The sequence below is a fragment of the Tenebrio molitor genome, chromosome 4, assembly GCF_963966145.1.
Source record: "Tenebrio molitor chromosome 4, icTenMoli1.1, whole genome shotgun sequence".
Lineage (NCBI taxonomy): Eukaryota > Metazoa > Arthropoda > Insecta > Coleoptera > Tenebrionidae > Tenebrio > Tenebrio molitor.
Window position 1 is genome coordinate 24,511,103 of NC_091049.1, and position 23,333 is coordinate 24,534,435.

Below are 23,333 nucleotides of genomic sequence, written 5' to 3' on the forward strand. Positions count from 1 at the left end.
TTTCTACAAGGCAATTTGGCCCATGGACAATCCCCCAGAAACAAGGGAGATGATTCTAAATTTTTGAATGGTAGAAGGTGCCATATTTTTGACAAGAGAAAAGTCAATAATTTGAAATTGTCATCACCACGACCTGCTAGATAGTCAGAGTGTCTATAGCGGCCTGGGCGTAGAGCGAAAAATCCTATTGTTCTCATGATTCTGACATTTGGGGTTGTTTTCGGGGGTTGCTGTTAGCAACTAACTAACTGTCATGCTATCAAGTGTGTGACAACGTCATGTGCATCGTGACAATTTAGACATGCAGTCTACACCAGTCCACACTCCACACTCATGTATCTACATGATGCATGCAGTCATACGTAGTTGTCCCGTGATAAATGATACTTTACTTTAATTGTAATTACATTTTGGATATTCTAAATTGGCAGAAGCAAGATGTTGCGCACTGGTCCACTGGTTTGGTTTTGCGGAAGGGACAAAGTTTCGGCGTCGCGTTTTTTGAGAATATCTTGGTCAGTGGCGAGTGCAAATTCATAGAATAATAATTGTCCAAAATTATATAATTACATTCAAAACTGTAAGTACAAAACTTAAAGTATACTGTAATGATTTGAATACATTACTTTTTCCGCCAAATATTCGAACCTGCGCAAAACGGTAACAAATGTGGTCGTGATCGTCAGCGAATCGGAGGAGCCCTACGTTGTGATTTTCTTTTGGTGGAAAAAGGTTCGGAATGCAAACGATGAGGGTTCCAGTTGGAAGAGTGCCGCAAATAAAACACACATGTGAGGGACGCAAAATACCTTTTATTAAAAATGCCTGTAATAACCTTGATGAAAAAGAAATTGAAACGAATACAAAGGGCAGAAATTAGGTTTAACGAAGTACGAGAAATTAACTAGTTGAGTACATCACAAAGATAAACGACAAGATGAATGCAACAATATTTAAAATAACAGAAAAACGGGCACATGACAGACAAAATGACAGTTAAAGCTTGCAAAACAAGTAAACAAATTATAAGGCAGTTATTACAGACAGGGACGGATGAAAAACCCTCTTCAAAAACCGTATCCCAGGTATTACTCATATTTCACAATTAGATTAATGACAAAAACAATGGTTATTTGAAACTACGCGGTCAAGGTACGCCAACGGGAGCTTAGAGCTGGAGGTAACAAACTTTCGGCCGCGAGGAGACTCAGCAGAATAATCTGAATCATCTTGAAATCAAGCGACGTTTATAGATATTCGGGGTATTAATGAACGTCAGACTATTTCACCGACCAAGCAAGAGTGACAGAGCGTTTCGGGGTCGTACGAGTAGCATCACTAAACAGCATAAGCGAATATTTAGCTCCACCGTCCCCAACCAACCGTTTCCCGACAAGCCCCCGAAATCTCTATAACCTCGACGGAAGCTTCACGAAAGCATCCCGCCGCCGCATAAGCGAAGACCTAGGTCCGCCCCCGCTAACGGTTTTTAAATAACCGTAGCTTCCACAGAAATTTACTAAACTACCCCACGACTTCCTGATTGTCACCTAGCTCCCACAGGGGCGCACTTACAACATTTTACTTTAACTTTTCCGAAATCTAGCAACAACACGAAGGAAAAAAAAACGAGTTTAGCTCTATCGAACAAAGCGTAACATTCAACGATGAGAAAATCCAACAAACAAAGCGCAACATCAAACAATGATAAAATAAGCAAAACAAACGCAACATTAAACAAGGATAACATAAGCAAAACAAAACGCAACATTAAACAATGAGGAAATAAAAGAGAACAAAGCGCGAAGTTAAATAAGGATAAAATAAAAACACTTTAAACAGGAATACAATAGTCGCTGGCAATATCAAACAAAAATACGGCGGGTCGAGTGCCGTTAAACAATGTTAGTGAAAGAAAAACAAAATGAACGCACGCGGTCCGGACGACGGCTACTAATTTCCGAAATTACAAGATTGCAAAAAAAATGAACCTCCCGGGAGAAACTTAGGGATAATGCTTAAAATTAACAAATGGGCGCTTCTTAAAGAAACAGCATGCAACAAAATGAAATCTACAACATACCCTTACCACGTGGTCCTGGTCCCAAAAACAAAAACAACGGACAACGCACGTGAGATAAATAATTACCCGTGTGGATAAAAAAGAAACTGCCGGATTCTTCACGGGGGCACAAAATATCTACCCGGGACGGTAGTGTAATTGTTCGGATTTAACTTACAAATTTGAGAAACTTGGATCGCTCTTCGCAAGGTGTGTTTCTTTCGAAAAACTCAACAAAAGTGACCTACCCCCTTCAACCGCCCGCGCGAGCCCGTTTCATCCCCCCTATATTTCCGCTCGCAGTTCCTAGCCTAGCCGCTAGTACCTTCACATTTGGCGCGCTGTTGTGGCGGTACCGGAAATTTAAATTTAAATTTTAAACTGGGTCACTGCAATACTTTCCACTCATTTCCACCAAGAATGGCACGGATTAATTAAGCAAATATAATTGTTTTGTTATGGACCCATCTTCATCTGAAATGACCCGCTTAGGAAATAATGTACCCACTGCAAATCCAAGATTGAGATTATAATTTTAATATTATTCCAGAAATAGGTTTACAACTAACGGAACTTGTTGTTGCTGCATTTACCGCAATATCAGTTCTAATATGATAAAAAAAAAAGTTCATAAACACTAACAGCAAAATACTAAAAACCAGAAACACCATACAGAAATAGCATCAACTAAATTAATAAAAATTTTGTTATTAAAGTTACTTTTAATCTGTTAGACTCTTGACATTGCACTTTGACAACTTCACTGAATTCATTACATTTGTTTGTGAGGTTATGATTATTTAGTGATATTCCCCCCTAAAGTGGCGCCGTGGAGATCACAGGCACTAAAGCTTCGCCCAGGCAGATGTATAGTGAAATATGTCAATCATCAAGACGGCGGTGGTCATCACTATTGACTTGACGTTAATGCTTGGTTTACATTAATTTGTTTTGAAGTGACAGAAGAATGACGACCAAAGTATTTTGTCCCCAATAGTACGAATTTCCCTTATTCTCAATTTGTACCCTTCCACGTCCACGATGCATCTTTGTGACAGGCTCATCGAACTGTAAAACCTACTAAGAGAAGTAGTTAAAATTTACCTTTATTGTCTATAATCTCTGGACACTCGGCAATATATATTCCCCAATCACCGTGTTCATTACCGTCAGTCTTCGATTTCACCAAGCTGATTTTGGTTTCCTCCTTGGGTGTAATATCAATCCTGTCAGTTTGCCAAGAATTGAAACCGGTTTCGGACCGAAACCTATATGTTAGATTAAATTCTGGTATTGTCAAGCTGCATTTTTCACATAGATATATATACAGCAGTAAACATTTTTTTGTAATGGGTGGAATGGCAAGGGTAGTTGGTGTTTCGTTTGTAACTGTACTCGTATTTGACCATCTAAACTGATCTGAATACCTAAGAGTTGTACGGCATCATGGACAATTATATTTTCAAGATACTTACGTTCGTGAAATTTCCAGTACGATTCCTTGGCTCTTTTAAAGGCTATTGCGTTTGGTTCAAAATCAACCGCTTTGTCAAAAACAACTTTACCATTTTGTAATACGTGCACGTTGTGCTTTACAATGACAAGAGTGAAATGAGTCCAGCCTTGCTCAGTGGTACTTAATTTAAATCTACGCTGGTATGTTGGATTCGTTAGGAGTAATTCAATTTCACTTGACGAATATATTGAGAATGACTGAGAGTTTACAATTTTTTCCACTTTGCTCTTGTCAATCTGAAAACCTGAAATGCGGTGCAATTTTTTGTGTATTAATTTGAGGGTAGTCTAAAGAGTTAGGAATTTTCTTTTTTGTATTGTATGAAAATGTTTTATTTTTTCTAATATTGTCCATTCAAAGCGGGCGTTTTGACTTTGTCAAAAAATTTGACACTGTCGAATTATTATTTGAAAAAAATACGCTTAACTAGCTATATGATGGAGGCCCACAGGCAGAGTTATAAAGAGAAAATGCCTGACTTTAGAGACAAAACAAAGTGTTTAAAAAAATTTTTGGGAAGTAAATGGTCAAAATTTGGGGAAAATGCCAGTTTCCCGAATGGTTGAGGAGATTTTTGCCGTAAGTCCACTTTTAATTTAAATTGATCTATTTAAAATGTTAGCTCCAATCTCTTTAAGATATCTGAAGAGACTGAGCACTATTCATTTTTAATGTTTTATGCTTCTACTCTGTGTCCTGCTCTGAAATTTTTTCGTTAAAATCTGTTTACGTTAATTAAGGTACACCTACTTACTAGTTTCAATGCCGGTATACACGCTGGTCCCGATATAACCTGTCAGAAGAAATCCTGGAATAGGTGACGATGAGTAGAACTCATATACAAAAAATGTTTCTAATAAAAGTCTTCGTTTTCGAGATAAAAATAATTTAAAATTTGGTCAAAATTTGCTGTTCGCTAATAAGTTAATCGGGTTTAAAAAGGTAATTCTGGTTGCTTGGCTGCAATTTCTTTAGCAACGGTACCTGTAACATCTATGACATTTGTCCAGTTTAATTTCTACTTCTGTTCTACTTTTGTGGAGCTACATCTGCATTTATGTGAGACTGATTTTATCCGAATCCGTATGTCTTTGCGATTGATATGTCCAGATCTAACCTGTGTTTCGCGCTGTGATTATTGTAGCATGGAGTTCAAGTAACGACATACGGCTTCGGATTCATGGATAACTCGATTACAAATTAATTTGATCGCTCTTTACTTTCTCTACATAGAATTTAATGATATTCATGTCAACCAATCGTTCTCTGGACAAACTAAGTTTACATATAGGTATTAAGAAAACGTTACCTTCCCATCTCTTGTCTATGACAGGACCAATGATCTCATTTTCATTTTTGATGATCCAGTTGTCCTTATCCCAGCCTGCTAGGTGTAAAAAATTTGTTGAACTGTTGTGTTTTCCAGCAAACGGTGGATCTAAATAAATCGGTGAATCGATGTTACTGAGACAAATTATTTCATTGCCCTTTCGTAAGGTGATGTCTTCCGAAAGCAGCGGAATAGGAATGGATAAAACTAATAACAGGAAGGTTATCATTATAATCTGAAAAAAAGTAGATGTACAGAAATAAGGATAGAGTAGAAAATGCACAAGCAAAATGCATACAGAATGCACCAACAGAAGATAATCTTGAAGTGTGTACAGATACGGATTAGCATTTTTCAGTAAGCTTTCATTGCCTTAGGTATATCGGGTGTCCCAGAACTCGCGCATCAGCCGTAAACCACAAATTCTGTTCCTCCATCTGATATAGGATTTTCAAGTTTTTTTTTCTTAAACCATTTAGTTTTTAAATTACAGCAATTTTAAGACAGCCAATCACAGAAGAATGATTAGTAAAGTGTATCAGGTGAATTATTCCGTGTACTGTTGTTACCAGGTAACAAAATTAATGTTAAAAAGTCATTATTTGTCCTGTCAACTATGCAAACGTTTTATACCAAAGTCAAAGTGACATTAATTAGTACATTTGAAAAGTGTCGATTTTTGGACAGCAGCACAGTAACAAATATTCACTTCCGAAGCATACACCGAAATGATAATAACACTACCCGACATGATAATAATAATCTTCACATATGGTCGGGAGAAAATCCACAATTCGAACATTTACTTTAAAAATGTACTTTTCGTTTAATGTTGTTTCCGTTTTCTGTTAAATGTCAAAGTGACAGAATTTAATAAAAGTTGTCCAAACCATGACCAACTTCATTAAACTATGTTATGGCCATCCCAAATGTCGAAAAAAAGTAAACCAAATGACAAGTCGATGATGGAGATGACGTGGCGATATCTAGTGAAATTTAGAATAACCACACATTTAAAAAGTTAAATATCAGGTTATGTTATATGCCATTTCATTGTCAAAAACTGTCAGTTTATACGTTTTCGTCGTGGAACTTGATCATTTCGGAGTAAAACGATGCAAGAATTACAGAATTCGAGGTTCTAAGACGCTAACTAATTTTTCATGTTCCTGCCATAGTGTCATAAAAGTATAAACTGACAGTTTTTGACAATGAAATGGCATATAACATAACCTGATATTTAACTTTTTAAATGTGTGGTTATTCTAAATTTCACTAGATATCGCCACTTCATCTCCATCACATGACCAACTTCATTAAACTATGTTAACGAATTTCTTTTCTAGTACCACAAATTTCCCGAAGAACCTCAAACCATTTAGCTCTAACTCCACTGTCGCTGGGAAATTGAAATAAAGGTTTTTCAGAATTGCCACAAATAATGCATTTAATGAGCATTTTCAGAGTTTTTTGATTGACAAAATTTCAAATCTGACGGCAATTTTACCTCGATGTCTAACAAACAGATGGCACCACTTCATCACTATCCACAACATACTTCATACGAAGCGCATTTTAATGGAATTGGAATGGCCATAACATAGTTTTTCCACTCTCTACATGGTAAGTACGTTGTTATGACATTGATTTGGTGGATGTAGGTACAACTTTTTTGACCTACCGTTGGTTACTATTAACGACGGGATGTAAGTAACCACTTACCTCCCTCGGGGAAATAAGTGACAAAAATTAAACCAAACAAAACACTAATATGCCTTATGGTAACGTTTATTCGATTTCTGTGGCAGGGGGAAGGAACATGAAGCGTTTGCAGCCTCAGCAACTTCCATTTCTCTTTTAATTTTGTTCAAATTCATTTTACAAACTTTTGACACGACGCTTTTAATATTGACGTTTTGTGTTATGCAAGTCGTAGCAACAGGCAACAGCATACTGATATTTTATTCAAATATTTAAAATAAATTCATCAAAAAGAATCTATGCAGTTCAAAATAACTTCGAGAGTGGAAAAAATATTATAAACAATTCGGGAGGTAACTAATTTAACCAGTCTCGGACTCTATTGCTACCCCTCGCTATCGCTCGGGGGCAAACCTGTCCTCGACAGGTGAATATTAGTTACCTCCCTTAATGTTTAAATAACTATTAATGAAGTTGGTCATGTCCAAACATTTCATCACAGTTTTTTTAGCAGCAACATCTAAAGTCATTTCCTCGGAAACGCATACATTTAGTAGAGTTACCTTCAGGAAGGCGTGTGTGATTGGTTATCTTAAAATCCTTTTCATTTCAAAACTAACATGCTTTTGACGTTTTTTAATAGTGATTAATAGTGCTATTCTCTAAAATTTTACTGCATAATGTAAAAAGTTACAGTATGTAGCTAACAGAGCAATGTGAGAAACGTCCTTACAGAGATACATAAAATTCGTATTCTCTAAATACCTCTGTACGCATTTGCCTAACAGAGCTATTTAATACATTTGAAAATTAGTGGAGTAAGCTTTGCCCGAGTGAACATTGCAAATTTCGTACCTTTCAAAAATGGAAAGTGTCTAAATAAACAATTACAAAACGAAAAAGGTGCCAAAATACAACTTCCGAGCAGCAACTACGACGAATATTTGAAATTATGTAGTGGAAACGGATGATATTTTTCGTTCTGGCGAATTAAATCCAAACATTTCCCCAAATTACCTTTGGAAGTTGTTCAGGCCGTTAGCCCTACCACTGGTGGGGTTAGCTCCCCCCAACTCAAACCCCTAGTTGTTAGTTATAGACTGTACTGTACGGCACTTGTAATCGAGAAATAAATGAGAAAGCATCCTGCAAAGAAGTCTTTACTCATTTTAGAAGCGCAAAACGATATCGCAACAAATCTGGTCCTTCGAGATAATGCGAACAGAAGTCTTGGGATAAGTTGTCCAAGAAATTAAAAGCAATTGGTGCTGGTTCCGTTTTATCGCCAAAAGAATGGGGGTTGTTCATGTTTATTTTTGTGATAGTGAGTCAGTATAATCGGTAGAACTAGGCAGAATTAATAAGAAAGCAAACGTCAAGATTACATGTACTGACATTTATTATGACTTACAGAGGCTTTACAGTGCTTATGGTGACGATTTGTCTCACCATAAATTTACAGCGTCTGTAAGCTATAGAATGTGTGTTACAGAGACAATTTCTCTTGGAGAATACCATTTTGTGTTACAGACTGTAGCTTATAGGGTTTTAGAGTGGGCAACTTTTGCTTAGAGAATAGCACCATTAATATTAAAATTAGCAGTTAACGGCTGACGCGCGTGTTCTTGGACACTCTGTATATGACTCTATTTCGGTATTGGCAACATCTCCTAAATAAAGATCTATTTAAAACAGGTAAAACTAATTTACGTATTACATTTTAATGCTCGTATTGATTGATAAACACTCAAAAAAAAACGCTTCCTTGTGATTAATTTCTACAAATACAGGGTCCCGGAGTTGCGAAAAAGCTCCATATGATATTAAAGATATCAACTTTTACTTTTTTCTAGATGATAGCTACGCTTCTACTGCACATTCGGAAAATATTGCGGTATATGTACAGTGTGTTTCAATATTATAAAAACACTAAAGTTATGTTTTTTTAAACTGAACCTGTCCAGTTTGATTTTATTTTTGAATTCTATGCTAAATTATTAATCAAATTTATACATTTACTTATATGCCATTCACGATGTTTTGGCATAAGGGGAGGCTATGGAAAAAGTGCATTTAAGTTGGCAGTAAAGCTGTCTGTTGAATTAGGTTATTTTTTTCTAAGTTTGAGGTTATAAACTGCGTCATTGTCTAGTGCATTGTTGTCAGTTTTACTAGTTTGCAATATAAAATACTCACACATTTTTAATCCAATTTAACAAAACAGGAAACTGACTTGAACAGACTACAGAATAGTAGGGACCGGGACCGAAAGTTAAAGTGGCTCCTGCACCACTTAGATAACCCACCTATACAGTGTCTTAACCAACCAGTTAGTAACTTCTCAATGAATTTTTTATTTTAACCAAAACGTTCCTAGAACTAGATTGTATAAAATCTGGTACCTACTTATTAAGCCTTACTTTATTCGAATCTTTCTGCAAAATATTTACACACCCATCGTCCATGACAAAAAAAAGAACAAAACTATTCAACTTCCATAATTTCATTAGAAAATTCTGAATCATCATTACCTGCATCAAATTCCGAGTCAGATTCTCCTAATGAAATTATTAAAGGAAGAACGTTTTCAAATGAAAGATTTCCCATTAATTTTGCCCAATCTTCCGAAATAAGTTCTTCACAATATCTACAAAAATGTTGGCAAATTTCAGGAGTACATTTTAAAATAGACTCAAGCCATAAATTCACAACTCTATCGCGAAGTTATAATAGGGCTTACAAAACCCCTGTGCCATTTCAATTGGGTCGTTGTTTCTTCCTTCACTATCCGTTCTACATATTTATCTTGTACTCACCTACGATTCAATTTATACACAAAAAGAACTTGACTTTGTAACTTTCTGAAAACATGTTCTGCAGTCTAATTCAAACACCATCAATACGTTTTAAAGTCGCTTAATTATGATTACGGTAAATTTTCGGCAACATGTTATGTTCATTTTGATAGGTCCTCATGTCAGGCACTTTAGTGACAGCAGAGATGACAGAAATCAAACATGTATCCAACGTTAAAAAATGAAATCATAGCCTCCCCTTATGCCAAAACATCGTGAATGGCATATATACCATTCACGATGTTTTGGCATAAGGGGAGGCTATGATTTCGTTTTTTAACGTTGGATACATGTTTGATTTCTGTCATCTCTGCTGTCACTAAAGTGCCTGACATGCGGACCTATCAAAATGAACGTAACATGTTGCCGAATTTACCGTAATCATAATTAAGCGACATTAAAACGTATTGATGGTGTTTGTATTAGACTGCAGAACATATTTTCAGTAAGTTACAGTGAAGTCAAGTTCTTTTTATGTATAAATTGAATCGTAGGTGAGTACAAGATAAATAGTGTGATGAACCAAGGGGGTAATTTAAAATTCCCACCAAGCGGCCATCTCATTTTTTTTTCTACCAACATACGCAATGAAAATAAAACCCGCGAAATTCAAAAATGGCCAAGAGCGCGTGATCGTACCTAGTTAATTTCCCTACGTTGTGTTTTTTTTTATACAAATTAAACATTACCAGATTCGTTCCAACAGGGTTTGTGAACCACACAGAAGAGTGCAAATAAAACAACACAATAATTAAAACCAGCTATTTTTCGTTAACGCCGGGATTAATGAATAATAAAACGTCTCGGGAGAGGGCACCCAAGTCTCCCCAAATGTGAGAAGACTACTCATTTAGAACTCTAGGAAAATGGTGAGCTCTGGCCATTCCCCTAGACCCCCGAATGAGGCTCCGCTAAAACCTCTCCTGAAAATACGAACAAGCCGAAGTGACAACGTGGACGGGACAGTTAGTGAAATTGAGCAAAACTGATTTCATAAACAACACAATTCAAATTCAGGAAAACAGGAGGGTCATGTACATTACAAACAAAACAGTTACTTCGGACCGTTCGAGCGAGAGCGGGCACTAGACGAGAACTTTAGCATGTTTTTCTTTTTTTTCTTTTCAAGTTAATTTACAATGTGCGGCAGATACGCTATAGAAGGAGCGAGTGGCTTTGTGTGGTCCGATGGTCTGTGGCACCTATCCTTACGACTTTAACATTTCCCGCCTACCCGTGATTTAGTGCTAAGGGAAAAGTCCTAACTGCTTTACGTTACGTCAACAAATTGAGGTACTCTAAGTTCATCGGTTGAAGTGAACATGACTTTTCCAAAGCAAAAGAAAAACAAAACGCGCTTGTCAGGCTACACAGACTCAGGGAAAATAGACCTGATCACATTTCCGGAAGTGTGCCATGGAGCTCGGGTATAACCCAGCATTCAACAAGTCCTGCCAAGCGTTAGGTTTTTGGGTCTCCCTTGGGGTGCAAATTTTATGAGGACCGCGAAGCCGTGTTCAACGCTTGGAGATTAGAGGAAACAAAACCCCTCAAACAGAGAGAGACCCTCGCGGTAAGGTCAAGAATTTACATTTACAGCAAACTGGAAAAAGCAAACAAAAAAAGAAACGCGACAAATATTTGTTGACAGAGCGATCTAAGAACACTTTCAAATTGGGATGGAAAAATGGTAACAACCATTAACACATACATAAAAATAAAAAACATAGTCCGGTCGACCCTAGCATACTAGAGCCGGATCATCGACAAGGGGGGGCGCCCTGAATAATATGGAGGGCGCCCCTGGACTAAATGTAGTAGATCCCTAGCTAAGGAAAACCCACGGAGACACCTGAAATATAAACACATTTGGTTGCTACCGGAATGGAAAGTGGAAAACTTTGAAATTTTGATTAAAGTGTTGCGTCACTCGTAATAATTAAAAAGGATCAAAAAATGAGGGAGTGCGCTCATATAAAAGTGAAAGCCACAGACCCACGCTAAAACTTGGTGCCCTTTTTCTTTTAGGAACGTTAGTGAATTGTTACCCCTGAGTTTACAAAAAAACGTGATCCGGACGATTTTATAAAATTTGCAAAGCTAGAACCAAGCTGCCTTACGCTCCTTCGCAAGCTTATAAATGTTAAAAGCGTAATACATGGGGATGGTCGAGATAATTGTGGATTTTGTAAAGCATGGTGGAGACCCACGTGCGACCCATTTGTGTCTTATTATTGTTAAACTACATTTCGCGTGAAGCAGAATTAATTTTAGTACCCCAAACACATACCTAGTTCAAAAACAGAAGCTGGACAGCAACCTCTAGCACAGTTCAATAAAAAAAAAAAACAACTAAAATTGCACAATTTGAACACAGAAAAATACATCGTACTTCTGCACTACTCTGCAGTCCAGACAAAAGTGTCCCTAAAAAAACATGGCCGTTCATCCCCTGTCGACTCTCACCCCCGCCCCCAAGCGGTCGCCGACGGTACTTCTATAGCTTTTATTGGCGGTTAGTTTGAATTCAAAAGCGGTTATCTCAATATGTAGCACGGATAGTGAAGGAAGAAACAACGACCCAATTGAAATGGCACAGGGGTTTTGTAAGACCTATTATAACTTCGCGATAGAGTTGTGAATTTATGGCTTGAGTCTATTTTGAAATGTACTCCTGAAATTTGCCAACATTTTTATAGATATTGTGAAAAACTTATTTCGGAAGACTGGGCAAAATTAATGGGAAATCTTTCATTTGAAAACGTTCTTCCTTTAATAATTTCATTAGGAGAATCTGACTCGGAATTTGATTGAGAATTTGATGCAGATAATGATGATTCAGAATTTTCTAATGAAATTATGGAAGTTGAATAGTTTTGTTCTTTTTTGTCATAGACGATGGGTGTGTAAATATTTTGCAGAAAGATTCGATTAAAGTAAGGCTTAATAAGTAGGTACAAAATTTTATACAATCTAGTTCTAGGAATGTTTTGGTTAAAATGAAAAATTCATTGAGAAGTTACTAACTGGTTGGTTAAGACACTGTATAGGTGGGTTATCTAAGTCGTGCATAAATTAAGAGGAGCCACTTCGTCTTTCGGTCCCGGTCCCTACTATTCTGTAGTCTGTTCAAGTCAGTTTCCTGTTTTGTTAAATTGGATTAAAAATGTGTGAGTATTGTTCTATTGCAAACTAGTAAAACTGACAACAGTGCACTAGACAATGACGCAGTTTATAACCTCAAACTTAGAAAAACATAACCTAATTCAACAGACAGCTTTACTGCCAACTTAAATGCACTTTTTCCATGGCCTCCCCTTATGCCAAAACATCGTGAATGGCATATATATCTGCCATCGTTTTTGATCAGTGGCGCCTGTTTTACCAGAATTTCGAATTGCAAAGGTCCCTTCGAAAATTCGTACCTTCCAAATCGTTGCACATAAATTAAAATGATTGACGCTGTTTGATTTCTAAATGTATGCCGCATCCGCTGAGTGTTTACTCAACAACCTGCTCAGTCGCATATGCCTATTGTGATTTTTTAAACATAACGAACTAAAAATATCAAGAACTCATTTTTTTCAAATGGCACCCCGTATTTATTATTGCATTGGTCGAAAGCTTTTTTGACAAGCTTTTGAACAATATAAGGTTTCTTTTTTGAAGAGGGTTTTTATTCGTCCCTGTGTGACAACTAAATTATAATTTGTTTACTTGTTTTGCAAACTTTAACTTGTCATTTTGTCTGTCATTTACCCATTTTCTGTTTGTTCTAGTGTTGCCGCCTTAATCTTGTTGTTTGTCTTTGCAATGGCCTCAGCCAGTTAATTTACTTTACATCGTTATACTTAATTTCTGTTATTTTGGAGTCGTTTCATTTTTAATGTTAAGTTAAGTTATTACAGGAATTTTTAATAAAAGGTATTTTGCGTCCCTCACATGTGTGTTTTATTTTGCGGTACTCTTCCAACTGGAACCCTCATCGTTTGCATTCCGAACCTTTTCCGCCAAAAGAAAAACACAACGTAGGACCCCTCCGCTTCGATGACGATCACCACCACAATTGTAGCAGTTTTGCGCAGGTTCGAATATTTGGCGGAAAGAAGTAATTACAATAGGTATGAGAAAGGATACCCAAATGCTTAAATATTGGTCAAAAGTGAATGACAGTGACATCTAGATCGATGTAAAACCAATTTAAAGATAGTTGGACCGCATAGTTAGAATGAATAAACCTTGGGTTCATCATTAGGTATGAGATGACCAAGAGAACAACGAAATGTCAAAAAAATGGAAACATGCTGGTTCTTGACCTAAAAAGATTCACATGTAGATTATGATTATTTCTATTAAAGTGTACTTTATGATATTTTTTCAACAGCTTAGGTAATTTCCTTCCATTCGTGCAATCATGGGTATGATTCTACCAGTTAAATTAATAGTTGTAATATTTCGTTGCTACCGGTTCCTCTACCGTATGTCCCCGGATTGAGTTCACAAGAGGAAAAACATTTTTATTTTTGATTTTACGCTTCAGAGGAATAACATTTTTTGCTTCATTTGAAGCCCCAATTTCTGTTATTAAAAAGTTTTCTTCAACACAGAGGAAGACTTAACATTAAAATAAAAGAAAATGCAGAAAACATATTTTACTTTTTTTTAAATCAAACGATAATTGAATATAAAAGTATTCTATTAATTCTCCGCCGTTTTCTCCACATAATTCAACCCTACATCGAAGTTAAGCTACTGAACACCCATGCGTGATACATAAGTGTTGGGAAACTTTTCAGTTTTGTACCTAATTATGTGACAAAAACCGGTCCAAAACTGGATTAAATAAATTCTATGTTCTAAAGACACCATTTTGAAAAAAATAATAAGATTTAAGGAATATTGTAAATTGTGCAGTGTCGCATCTGAAACCTGAAAAATCGAAAATTAGAGACTGGTGTAACAAGAAGAATGTGAAAACTGTGTCGGAAAACGTTGTATTGGCTTACTTACTGGAATTTATTGATTGTGTAAATGTTATGTTATGATAAGTTGTATCATCTGCCCTCCTCCGCAGCCCCCATTGGTTCCCGCCGACACCACACCATCGAGAGAACGCCAACGGACGCCTAAAAAAGATCAACACCCGACCAGCATTTACAAAAAATGTTGCTTTCGCAGGGACTCAGCTTCTCTAACCTCTCTCCTAGATACACTGCTTACTTTTTGTGACTTGTATTTAGTTAGTTAGTTTGCTAGAAATAAACACCGATTATATTGAACCCCACATATGTATTTACTTTTACGGCCGTTTTCAAGGCAACAGCTGGAAATTAAATTTCGCAACCTGTTCTCGGTACAGGAAGTGCTCATTTCGTACGGTTGCACACAAAAATGTTTTTCCTCTTGTGAAACCAATCCGGGGACATTCGGTATATGGTGCATTAATTTTATTTTGTTCTAATTATTTCATTGTTCAGCTTGTAGTCCAGTCAAATAGGGATTCAACCTCGGAATGAAAGATAATAAGCTGCAAATTTGTATAAACCTTTGTTTTGACATTTTATAAGTTGGCTCAAAAGTCTCATAGAATCTCGTGTACGCGAGACAAGATATTTAAGGTCAAAGGTCGCAAAACTCGTTTTTTTGTAAATATCTCGTTTCCTTTGCTCTAACCGTTGCTTTAACCGTTCTTGAGATGGAGCGCGAAGAGTGGGGAGCGTTTACCCGTATTAGTCCAGTCAATAGAGACATAAAAATGGCTCCACCTTGCCAAAGGTACAGAAAAGTTTATACTTGGCAGGTATTTTCTATTAGGCATATTATTAATATTGCCGAGTTTGCGACCTTGGGGGGTTGCCGCTCGCCCCGCCATGCTGGAGAATAGGGGTGGAAAATCACATTTATCCGATTATTTCGTTATCCGTGCGGGATATGCCTATCTAAGTTATTATAGAAAATGTAGAGCGTACAATTCTCTAAATTTTTTGTAATTAGTTATATACATATACGTATCTCGCACGGATAATGAAATTATCACAGACTTTCGAGAATCTGAAGATCACGACGAACAAATATCTGAAATCAATGAATTTCTATTTTGGCAAACGCCAGATGATCTTGATGATGATGATTTTAACTACGAAACTATTGATCTGACAGAAAAACGTAAAGAACAAAAATTTTGAGAATTGTACGCTCTACATTTTCTATAATAACTTAGATAGAGGTATCTCGCACGGATAATAAAATAATCGCAAAAATGTGATTTTGCACCCCTATTCTCCAATATGGCGGGACGAGCGGCAACCCCCCAAGGTCGCAAAATCAACAATATTAATAATATGCCTGATAGAAGATACCTGCCAAGTATAAACTTTTCTGTACCTTTTGCAAGGTAAAACTCCCTATTGATTGAACTATACCTATGTGTGATAAGACTGATAAGCAGTGTTGGGACGAAATACTGCTGATAAGTGATGATAACGCTAGGCTTCATTACATACTACGATTTGTAAAGCTAATTATTTACTAAAAAATATTATAATTATGAAAAAACCTTAGTTATTTACTAATTAATATATCATATTTCTAGATATTAATTAACTGTGCTGTTAGACAGGTTTATGCTATTTGGGGGGAAATCCCCCGGCCTCTCTGCCCAAAGAGCGTAAGGCCGCACCGGTGTGCCTCCAGCGTATCCACGTTGCCACTAAGAGTCCGTTCCCGTGGGAGGGCATCGGCTAGGCCGATGGGCTTCCCTCCCCCCTTAGTCCCACACATAAATTGCGAACCGCGTCTCCCCGTTGCCCACAGAACGTGGGATTGGGCAGTCTGCCGGAACGCTTTATGGGTAAACAGATTGTGGTCTGCCATTTACCCGTTCCACTCCTGGGGGCTAGACCGCAGTCTCCCCCGTTCTCTTCTTGCCCGAAGGCAAGAAAGATGTTATACCGCGCATCGGTCCCCCGTCCCTAGGGGACCCTTACGGTGTGTCACGCGCATCGGTCCCCCGAAGGGGACCCTCACGTCATCCGCTCGTGTACCATAGGCAAGTCCAGTTCAATCATCCGTCATCTTCGGGGAGCTGTCTGCTCCCCTAATCTCTAGGGCCCGAAGACCCGCACCCCGTCCACCTTCCGGGGACGGCTCACGCCGGCCCGAAGGCCCCGCTCTCGGCCCCTGCCACAGGCCATCGCTATAACCACTTCTTATCCATTCTCGTTTCCTCCGCTTTGCCTGGTCACTACTTCGGGGAGCTGTCTGCTCCCCTAGTTCAAAAGTGGGTGACCTGAGGCCACCCACCCCTGTCCACCTTACGGGGACATCATCCGATGAGCGGAACAGATAAACCTCCTTCTGAACCGCCCGATTTGCCCATAAAGTCTGCTACGACTGACCGTAGACCCGGTGGCACCACGGGGAGGTCTGGGCGGGGTGTACACCATACGATCTCGGCAAACCACCTGCCGCGGCGTGATCTCGGGTGGTAGGTGTACACCTTCTGCCACCTGTGCTGTTAGACAAGGGTTATTTCCCGACGAGCTTAAAAAAGCAGCAGTGACCCCGATTTTTAAAAAAGGTGACGCTGAGGATGTAAATAATTATAGACCTATTTCTGTGTTGCCCATCTTTTCTAAATTTTTTGAAAGTTCTTGGACAATAATAAATTACTTAGACCCGACCAGTTTGGTTTCAGAAAGAACAACTTCAGCAATTCTCCATCTTACTTGCAACATTTTAGACAGTTTCGAACAAAATGAATTGTTTCACACATGTTTTCTTGATTTAACCAAAGCGTTTGATTGTGTATCGCATGAATTATTAATCAAAAAACTTTGATTCAATAATTTCCACACTACAAGTACAAAATTTATTTTATCATTTTTAAGCGATCGCACTCAACTTGTTCGTGGATCTTTCTCAGATGTAAAAAAGATTATCCACGGTGTACGTCAGGGATCTATACTTGGTTCCATTCTGTTTTTAATTTTTAGTAATGACCTCCCCGAATATTTATCTAAAAAAAATGTCACAATGTATGCCGACGATACGCCAAATCTTTAACCGAACTGTTTACTAATCAAAAGAATCTTCCTGCATTACCTGAAAACTGGTTCATAACGAATAAATTACCTCTATATAAAGAAAATACAATCTCTATAATTTTCACCTTAAAAAACTACGCCACTGCATAACCTTTTTCTAATTTTACAAAATTTTTGGGGGTATTTATTGATAAACAGCTAAATTGGAATAAGTATGGTCATGAAGTGGCCACAAAGATATCTAAAAATTTGTATCTCTTATGTAACTTGAGCGATGTCTTGTCTCGACACTATTTAGAAATTGCTTATTACGCCTTAATTCACAGTCATCTACAGTATGCTATTTTGGCATGGGGTCACTCACCTTCGCGGCATATGCTGTTTAGTTTGCAGAGAGAAGCCATTAGAATAATTGCAAAATTAGGGTACAAGGACGACTGCCACGAATATTTTCCGTGTCTACAATACATCTACAAGTGTCTAGATCTAACGAGTGACTATTAAAATTTTCACTTGGAGTTGGCTTTGAACGAGCTTTTATTTTTCCTGTTACTTTAGACACGCACCAGAACGAACGACAAATGTCAGTCAGTACCGTGGAGGGAGAAAAGACTGGAAATGGCATTAATTCAAATACGTGTACCGGCCCGCGAAAACTACAGAGTCATAAAAGGTTTCTGAATATAGAGGTTGTTGCACGTGCTTTTAGAGGGTACGGAATTTTAACATGGGAAGCATAGGAAATGCCATCTCCAGTCTTTTCTCCCTCCACGGTCAGTACAATTGAAACATAACCAAATTAAGAGAAAAAACATTTATTGAAATGTCAAACTTGTCAGTGTCTAAGGTGCAACGGAAAACAAAGAATGATCCATAGCCAACCCTAAGTGAACATTTTAATAGTCACCCGTTAGAATATATTACAAATAATCTTGATTCCTACCCTATTCTTGGTGCATTTCATGACTACCACACCCAAACCGAAGCCATTAGCTTTAAAACAATAAGACTGTCTAAATCCAAGGATGGTATACATTATGTTTGCATAAAATTTTTCAACAAACTTCCGACGAAAATATCAAAAACCTCTAATAAAAAGATGTTGTTAAGTAAAATCAAATCATATCTTATACGGGGTCATTATAAATGTTTATAACAACTAGTGGGCGTAGCGGCGCACTTAAGCATAGCGCACAGCCACCTACGATGGTACAACATTTTATAATGACCCTTTACAAAAATCATTTTATTCGTTTGAAAAGTTTCTAGAGCATAAATTCACTGATATGGGTGCACGAAGTATTGTAATTGATCAATAATTTCTTTTTGCTTTCTTTTCTTCTTACCCCTATTAATTATCTACTTATACAGGGTGTCCCGAAAATGGCGCACTTCCGATACACTACGATGTAGAAGAGACTACCGTAAACGTGAGAAAAATGTTAAAAAATTCTATTGGACTTATTTGCTGATTCGGCGGTCTTTGAAAGTGGCATTTAACAGGTCAATTATTTCGAAATAAATGTATTAAATTGTCAAGAAAACTACCTCTAATCTATGTATTATCACAAAGTACTAGATCACTCACTACTAATATCCGATCCTGCATAATAGAGAATTTATGGCCAGTTGCACCGCATTTTCGTTAATCATGTATTAACTAAAACGAGGTGTTCTGGGATTTGAACCCATTTGGTTCGGCCCCACGATTGTTGTAAGTCGCCTACGAGTGATGTCGCTGTCCTGGCCCATAAGGCAACATGCAAATCAACGCGCGCAGTCCCTCCTCGATGCGAGGTCCGCGACCGCCATTAGTTAGTCAATTACCACCATCCGCTCTAAACGGTTGACTCACACGTGGGTGGCACACACCTTTGTCCACCATTTCTTTACTTCACATTATCTCCATCAAGCAACCTCATCTACCATTTTACATATGTTAATCTCGTAGTACAAGTTTCGTTTAATCTAGAAGTGTAAGTAGTTCAGTTATTTTCATGTGTTTAAAGCGAGTAAACGCCATTAAGTTAAACTGACCGTTGCATCAGTTACCCCACGCCACGCCACTTTCCTACACCGAACATCCATGGAGTCCATGCAGTCAAACGGTCCCTAAAACCGTCCCCAACACGAGGTTTAAACTTAATGGTGTATTAAAATTTGTTTCGTTGCACCGCATATTTTAAAGTCTGTTTAAGTAAACATGATTAATTAATTAATTTAAACAAAAATAATCGAACTGTAAAAAAACCCCTTGACAACGGAAGAAGAATTCCGCTGGAGGCGCTACTATTTGACAGTTTGAAAGTTAACAATTTGAAGAAAAAGTGGAAAAAGAATAAATCGTAAACAATTTGTGAGAAGTTCGAAAAGTAACGATTTCCATTTTGTAAAATGATGAAAAACGAGGCAAAAAAGAAGAGAAAACGCTGTCCGAATTATTCCCCGGAGGAAAAAACGCTTCTTTTGAGTATTGTACATAAGAACATACGTACAAGAGTATCATAGCGAATTAGCGAATCAAAAAACAGACGTGGTTAGTTCGGAGGAAAAAAGTAAGTGTTGGTAGAAAATTGCCAAGGATTTTAATAGTCAAAACCCGGGAAGCGTATTGTGCGATGCAGCTTCGCTACACAGATTTTTGTTTTAAACTGTGTCCAACAAACAAGAAAAACGGCTGCTGAAGAAAAAAAGGAAACACAAGACTGGTTGAGGATCCAAAAAGAACAATAAAGGGAATTCAAGTAGTGAATTGATTTTGAGCATCATTCATTAATAAAAAAACTGCATAAGGACAAATGACTTTGATTGTGATGCTACATTGGAACCAGCGGAATTAGAAGTAAATAAAATTAAAGTAAAATGTGCTTTTGTTGCGAAATATCTTACAACAACTTACGTTGTATCTGCAGGAAATTCTATTTCCTCTTCAATTAATAGTTATTTATGTGACGAGCTTAGTAAATTAATCTTTACAGGCGCGCTGGCACTTGTTGGACGAGTGACGTAAGGAACGAGTCTCCATAAGCCAGTAAGCCCAGTAAAGATTAATTGCTAAGCGAGTTGCATACAAACTTTTATTTCCACCTTCAGCCTTTAAATTTCGTTTTTTAATTTTTATTTAGGTTTATAAAAATTGTGTAATGAAAGGCGGTGGGGCAATTATACCTACGTCGTCATGGTGTTGAGATAAACAACAAAAATACTGTCAGAAGTTTTGTGAAATTTGTTGCAAAAAGAAAGAAAAGAAAGAATGGCTTTAATGCCCGATGAAGACTTTGAAGGCGATTTTCTTGAAATGCAAGAAAATAACCACGGAATTACCAACGCTGCAAGTGCGGATCTCTACTGATTCGATCCCAGGATTGATATGAAAATGACTTTTGAAACGGTGCAAAATGCATTATTAACATATGTAATGGCAACAATTGACAGTTAAATTTGTTTGTGTTTGTAATAAACTTTTAAAAAATCATTTAATTAGTTTTGATTATTTATTTTTTGATGAGCCTTGTAAAGTCTTTACAGGTCACTTCTAGGTGCCTGTTAAATATTACAGGGCTCTGCCTGTAATTACCCATTTACTTAGTTACCACAAATGCCTATAAAGTGTCATTTACTTAGAAGGTGGAAATAAAATCAAAAAATGTAAAACACTTGCTTTTATGAGATTCAACCTCGTAGTCGAGTCAATAAAGCCGAAAAATCGCCGAAACTTCTTAATCCTCAGAAACAGCTTCGATTTTGATGATTTTTTTTTTAAATGTGTTTATGTATTTATATATTATTTGAAATCAGAAACATTTTGTTTGGGGCACGTAAATATTTATATTGTTTAAACAATAATTTGCTATTTATGGAAAAAATTCCGTTTCCCACGATATTTATTTCAAAGATTTTTTTATATGGAAACTGAAGTATAAAGAGTAGTTGTTAAGTTAAAATTTCTAGTAAAAAAAAAACAATTTTTACAACAAAAAACATAATAAAAATGCAACATAAAACCAAATTCAAAGAACATTTTTTACCCATTCGTGTCTTTCTGAACAGCTTAAACAATGACATAGTTGAATCAAACAGTGTAGTTGTTTTTAAAAATAAATTACAAAAATATCCTCTGGAAATTCATAGCTATAATTACAATAAAGTAGTGCTTATAGGCGGCTCGGCCGCGACTCGAACGGAGCAAACAGTGAAATACATCTGTTGGAAATCCTACACTAAAGCTTACTAAGTTAATTTCTGGGAATAAAACAGGCTAATGCCTCTATTCCTCCAATTAATAATAATAATATAGAATATAGCCTAAGGGAGTCCGTTTCGGCTCAGGGACGCGAGGGTCGCGGGTTCGATTCCGACCCAGGGAGCAATTAAAAAAAATAAAAAAAAGGCTATATTCTGTCTCGTGATTCGGAAGTCACGTTAAGCCATTGGTCCCGGTCTATTGAGTTGGTCATCACGCCCCTCATATTTGTAAACCAGTCCTAGACTGTGTAACAACATTTTCAACATTATTATTATTATTATTATTATTACATCTTAACCCTCCACCACCCGGCGGCACGGCAATTTTGCCGGAGTACATACACTACTACGGATAATACTATCAAGTAATAGTGCAGTGCTTATCAACATAATTACCGGTGTCTCGCCTCCACATTTTGACTTTTTTGTGTTTTATGTTCTGTGTCAATGTTAAGGAATTTCCTCACGATATGACATGAGTATAATAATATACCTTTTTGAATTTCAACCACCAATGTGTTCTCTAAGTCCAAAATTTTTACATTTTTAAAAAGAGATTGCGGTACTATTCCCGTTGCTGAAATTACATATTATTAATTGGAGGAATAATAATAATTATTATTTTTATTATTAATTGGAGGAATAGAGGCATTAGCCTGTTTTATTCCTAGAAATTAACTTAGCAAGCTTTAGTGTAGGATTTCCAACAGATGTATTTCACTGTTTGCTCCGTTTGAGTCGCGGCCGGTCTGCCTATAAGCACTACTTAATTTTAATTATGGCTATGAATTTCCAGAGGATATTTTTGTAATTTATTTTTAAAAACAACTACACTGTTTGATTCAACTATGTCATTGTTTAAGCTGTTCAGAAAGACACGAATGGGTAAAAAATGTTCTCTGAATTTGGTTTTATGTTGCATTTTTATTATGTTTTTTGTTGTAAAAATTTTTTTTTACTAGAAATTTTAACTTAACAACTACTCTTTATACTTCAGTTTCCATATAAAAAAAATCTTTGAAATAAATATCGTGGAAAACGGATTTTTTTCCATAAATAGCAAATTATTGTTTAAATAATATAAATATTTACGTGCCCCAAACAAAATGTTTCTGATTTCAAATAATATACAGGGTGACTGACGAAAAACCTTTGACGCTGTATCTTACTTATTCTTTATCCGATTTGAATAAGTGACACATCAAATGAAATAGTTCGAAAAACACTTCATTATTATCCTATTCGATATTTTTTTCGACATCTATTTTTTGACATACGATAGCCAACTTTTTTTTTTCAAATTACACTCTATATATTTTTTTATTCGTTTTTATAAAGAATCTTCTTCTAAATATTCGTACATTAAAAGAAAAAACAAAAAATGTATTTTAATTGAAAAAAATTGAAAATCAAAAGTCAAGTAATTAAATTTGTAAACAATACAAAATCTATTCTAGTTGCTCAAAATTTCCTCAATGCTGTTGCAGACATTGTCGATACCTTCTAGAAATGCCCACCTTTGCATTCAGTAAAAAATTTCGGGGTTTTTCCTGACATACTCGCACTATTCTTTTTCTTA

The 23,333-nt window shown here is 36.8% G+C and overlaps 1 protein-coding gene and 2 long non-coding RNA genes across 10 annotated transcripts in view; 1 reads left to right on the top strand and 2 right to left on the bottom strand.

Annotated features, from left to right (window-relative positions):
* LOC138128544 (uncharacterized) overlaps window positions 1-23,333 on the bottom strand; it is a 75,894-nt gene that overhangs the window by 45,077 nt on the left and 7,484 nt on the right. For all 8 annotated transcript variants that reach the window (XR_011158756.1, XR_011158755.1, XM_069044740.1 and 5 more), the window contains exons 2-4: window positions 4,888-5,143; window positions 3,538-3,822; window positions 3,167-3,481 (exon numbers count right to left, since the gene is read on the bottom strand). Coding sequence is in view for 6 of the 8 variants with exons in the window: in XM_069044740.1 (XP_068900841.1) it covers window positions 3,167-3,481; window positions 3,538-3,822; window positions 4,888-5,143 (856 nt within the window). In the remaining 2 variants the exon portion in view is untranslated. The remainder of the gene's footprint in view (window positions 1-3,166; window positions 3,482-3,537; window positions 3,823-4,887; window positions 5,144-23,333) is intronic.
* On the bottom strand, window positions 14,102-15,282 carry LOC138128553 (uncharacterized). Its single transcript, XR_011158763.1, has 2 exons — window positions 14,475-15,282; window positions 14,102-14,393 (listed from the first exon to the last, which is right to left on the bottom strand). It is a non-coding gene; the product is annotated as an uncharacterized lncRNA (long non-coding RNA).
* LOC138129317 (uncharacterized) lies at window positions 19,127-20,984 on the top strand. The gene is made up of 2 exons (XR_011159186.1): window positions 19,127-19,179; window positions 19,644-20,984. It is a non-coding gene; the product is annotated as an uncharacterized lncRNA (long non-coding RNA).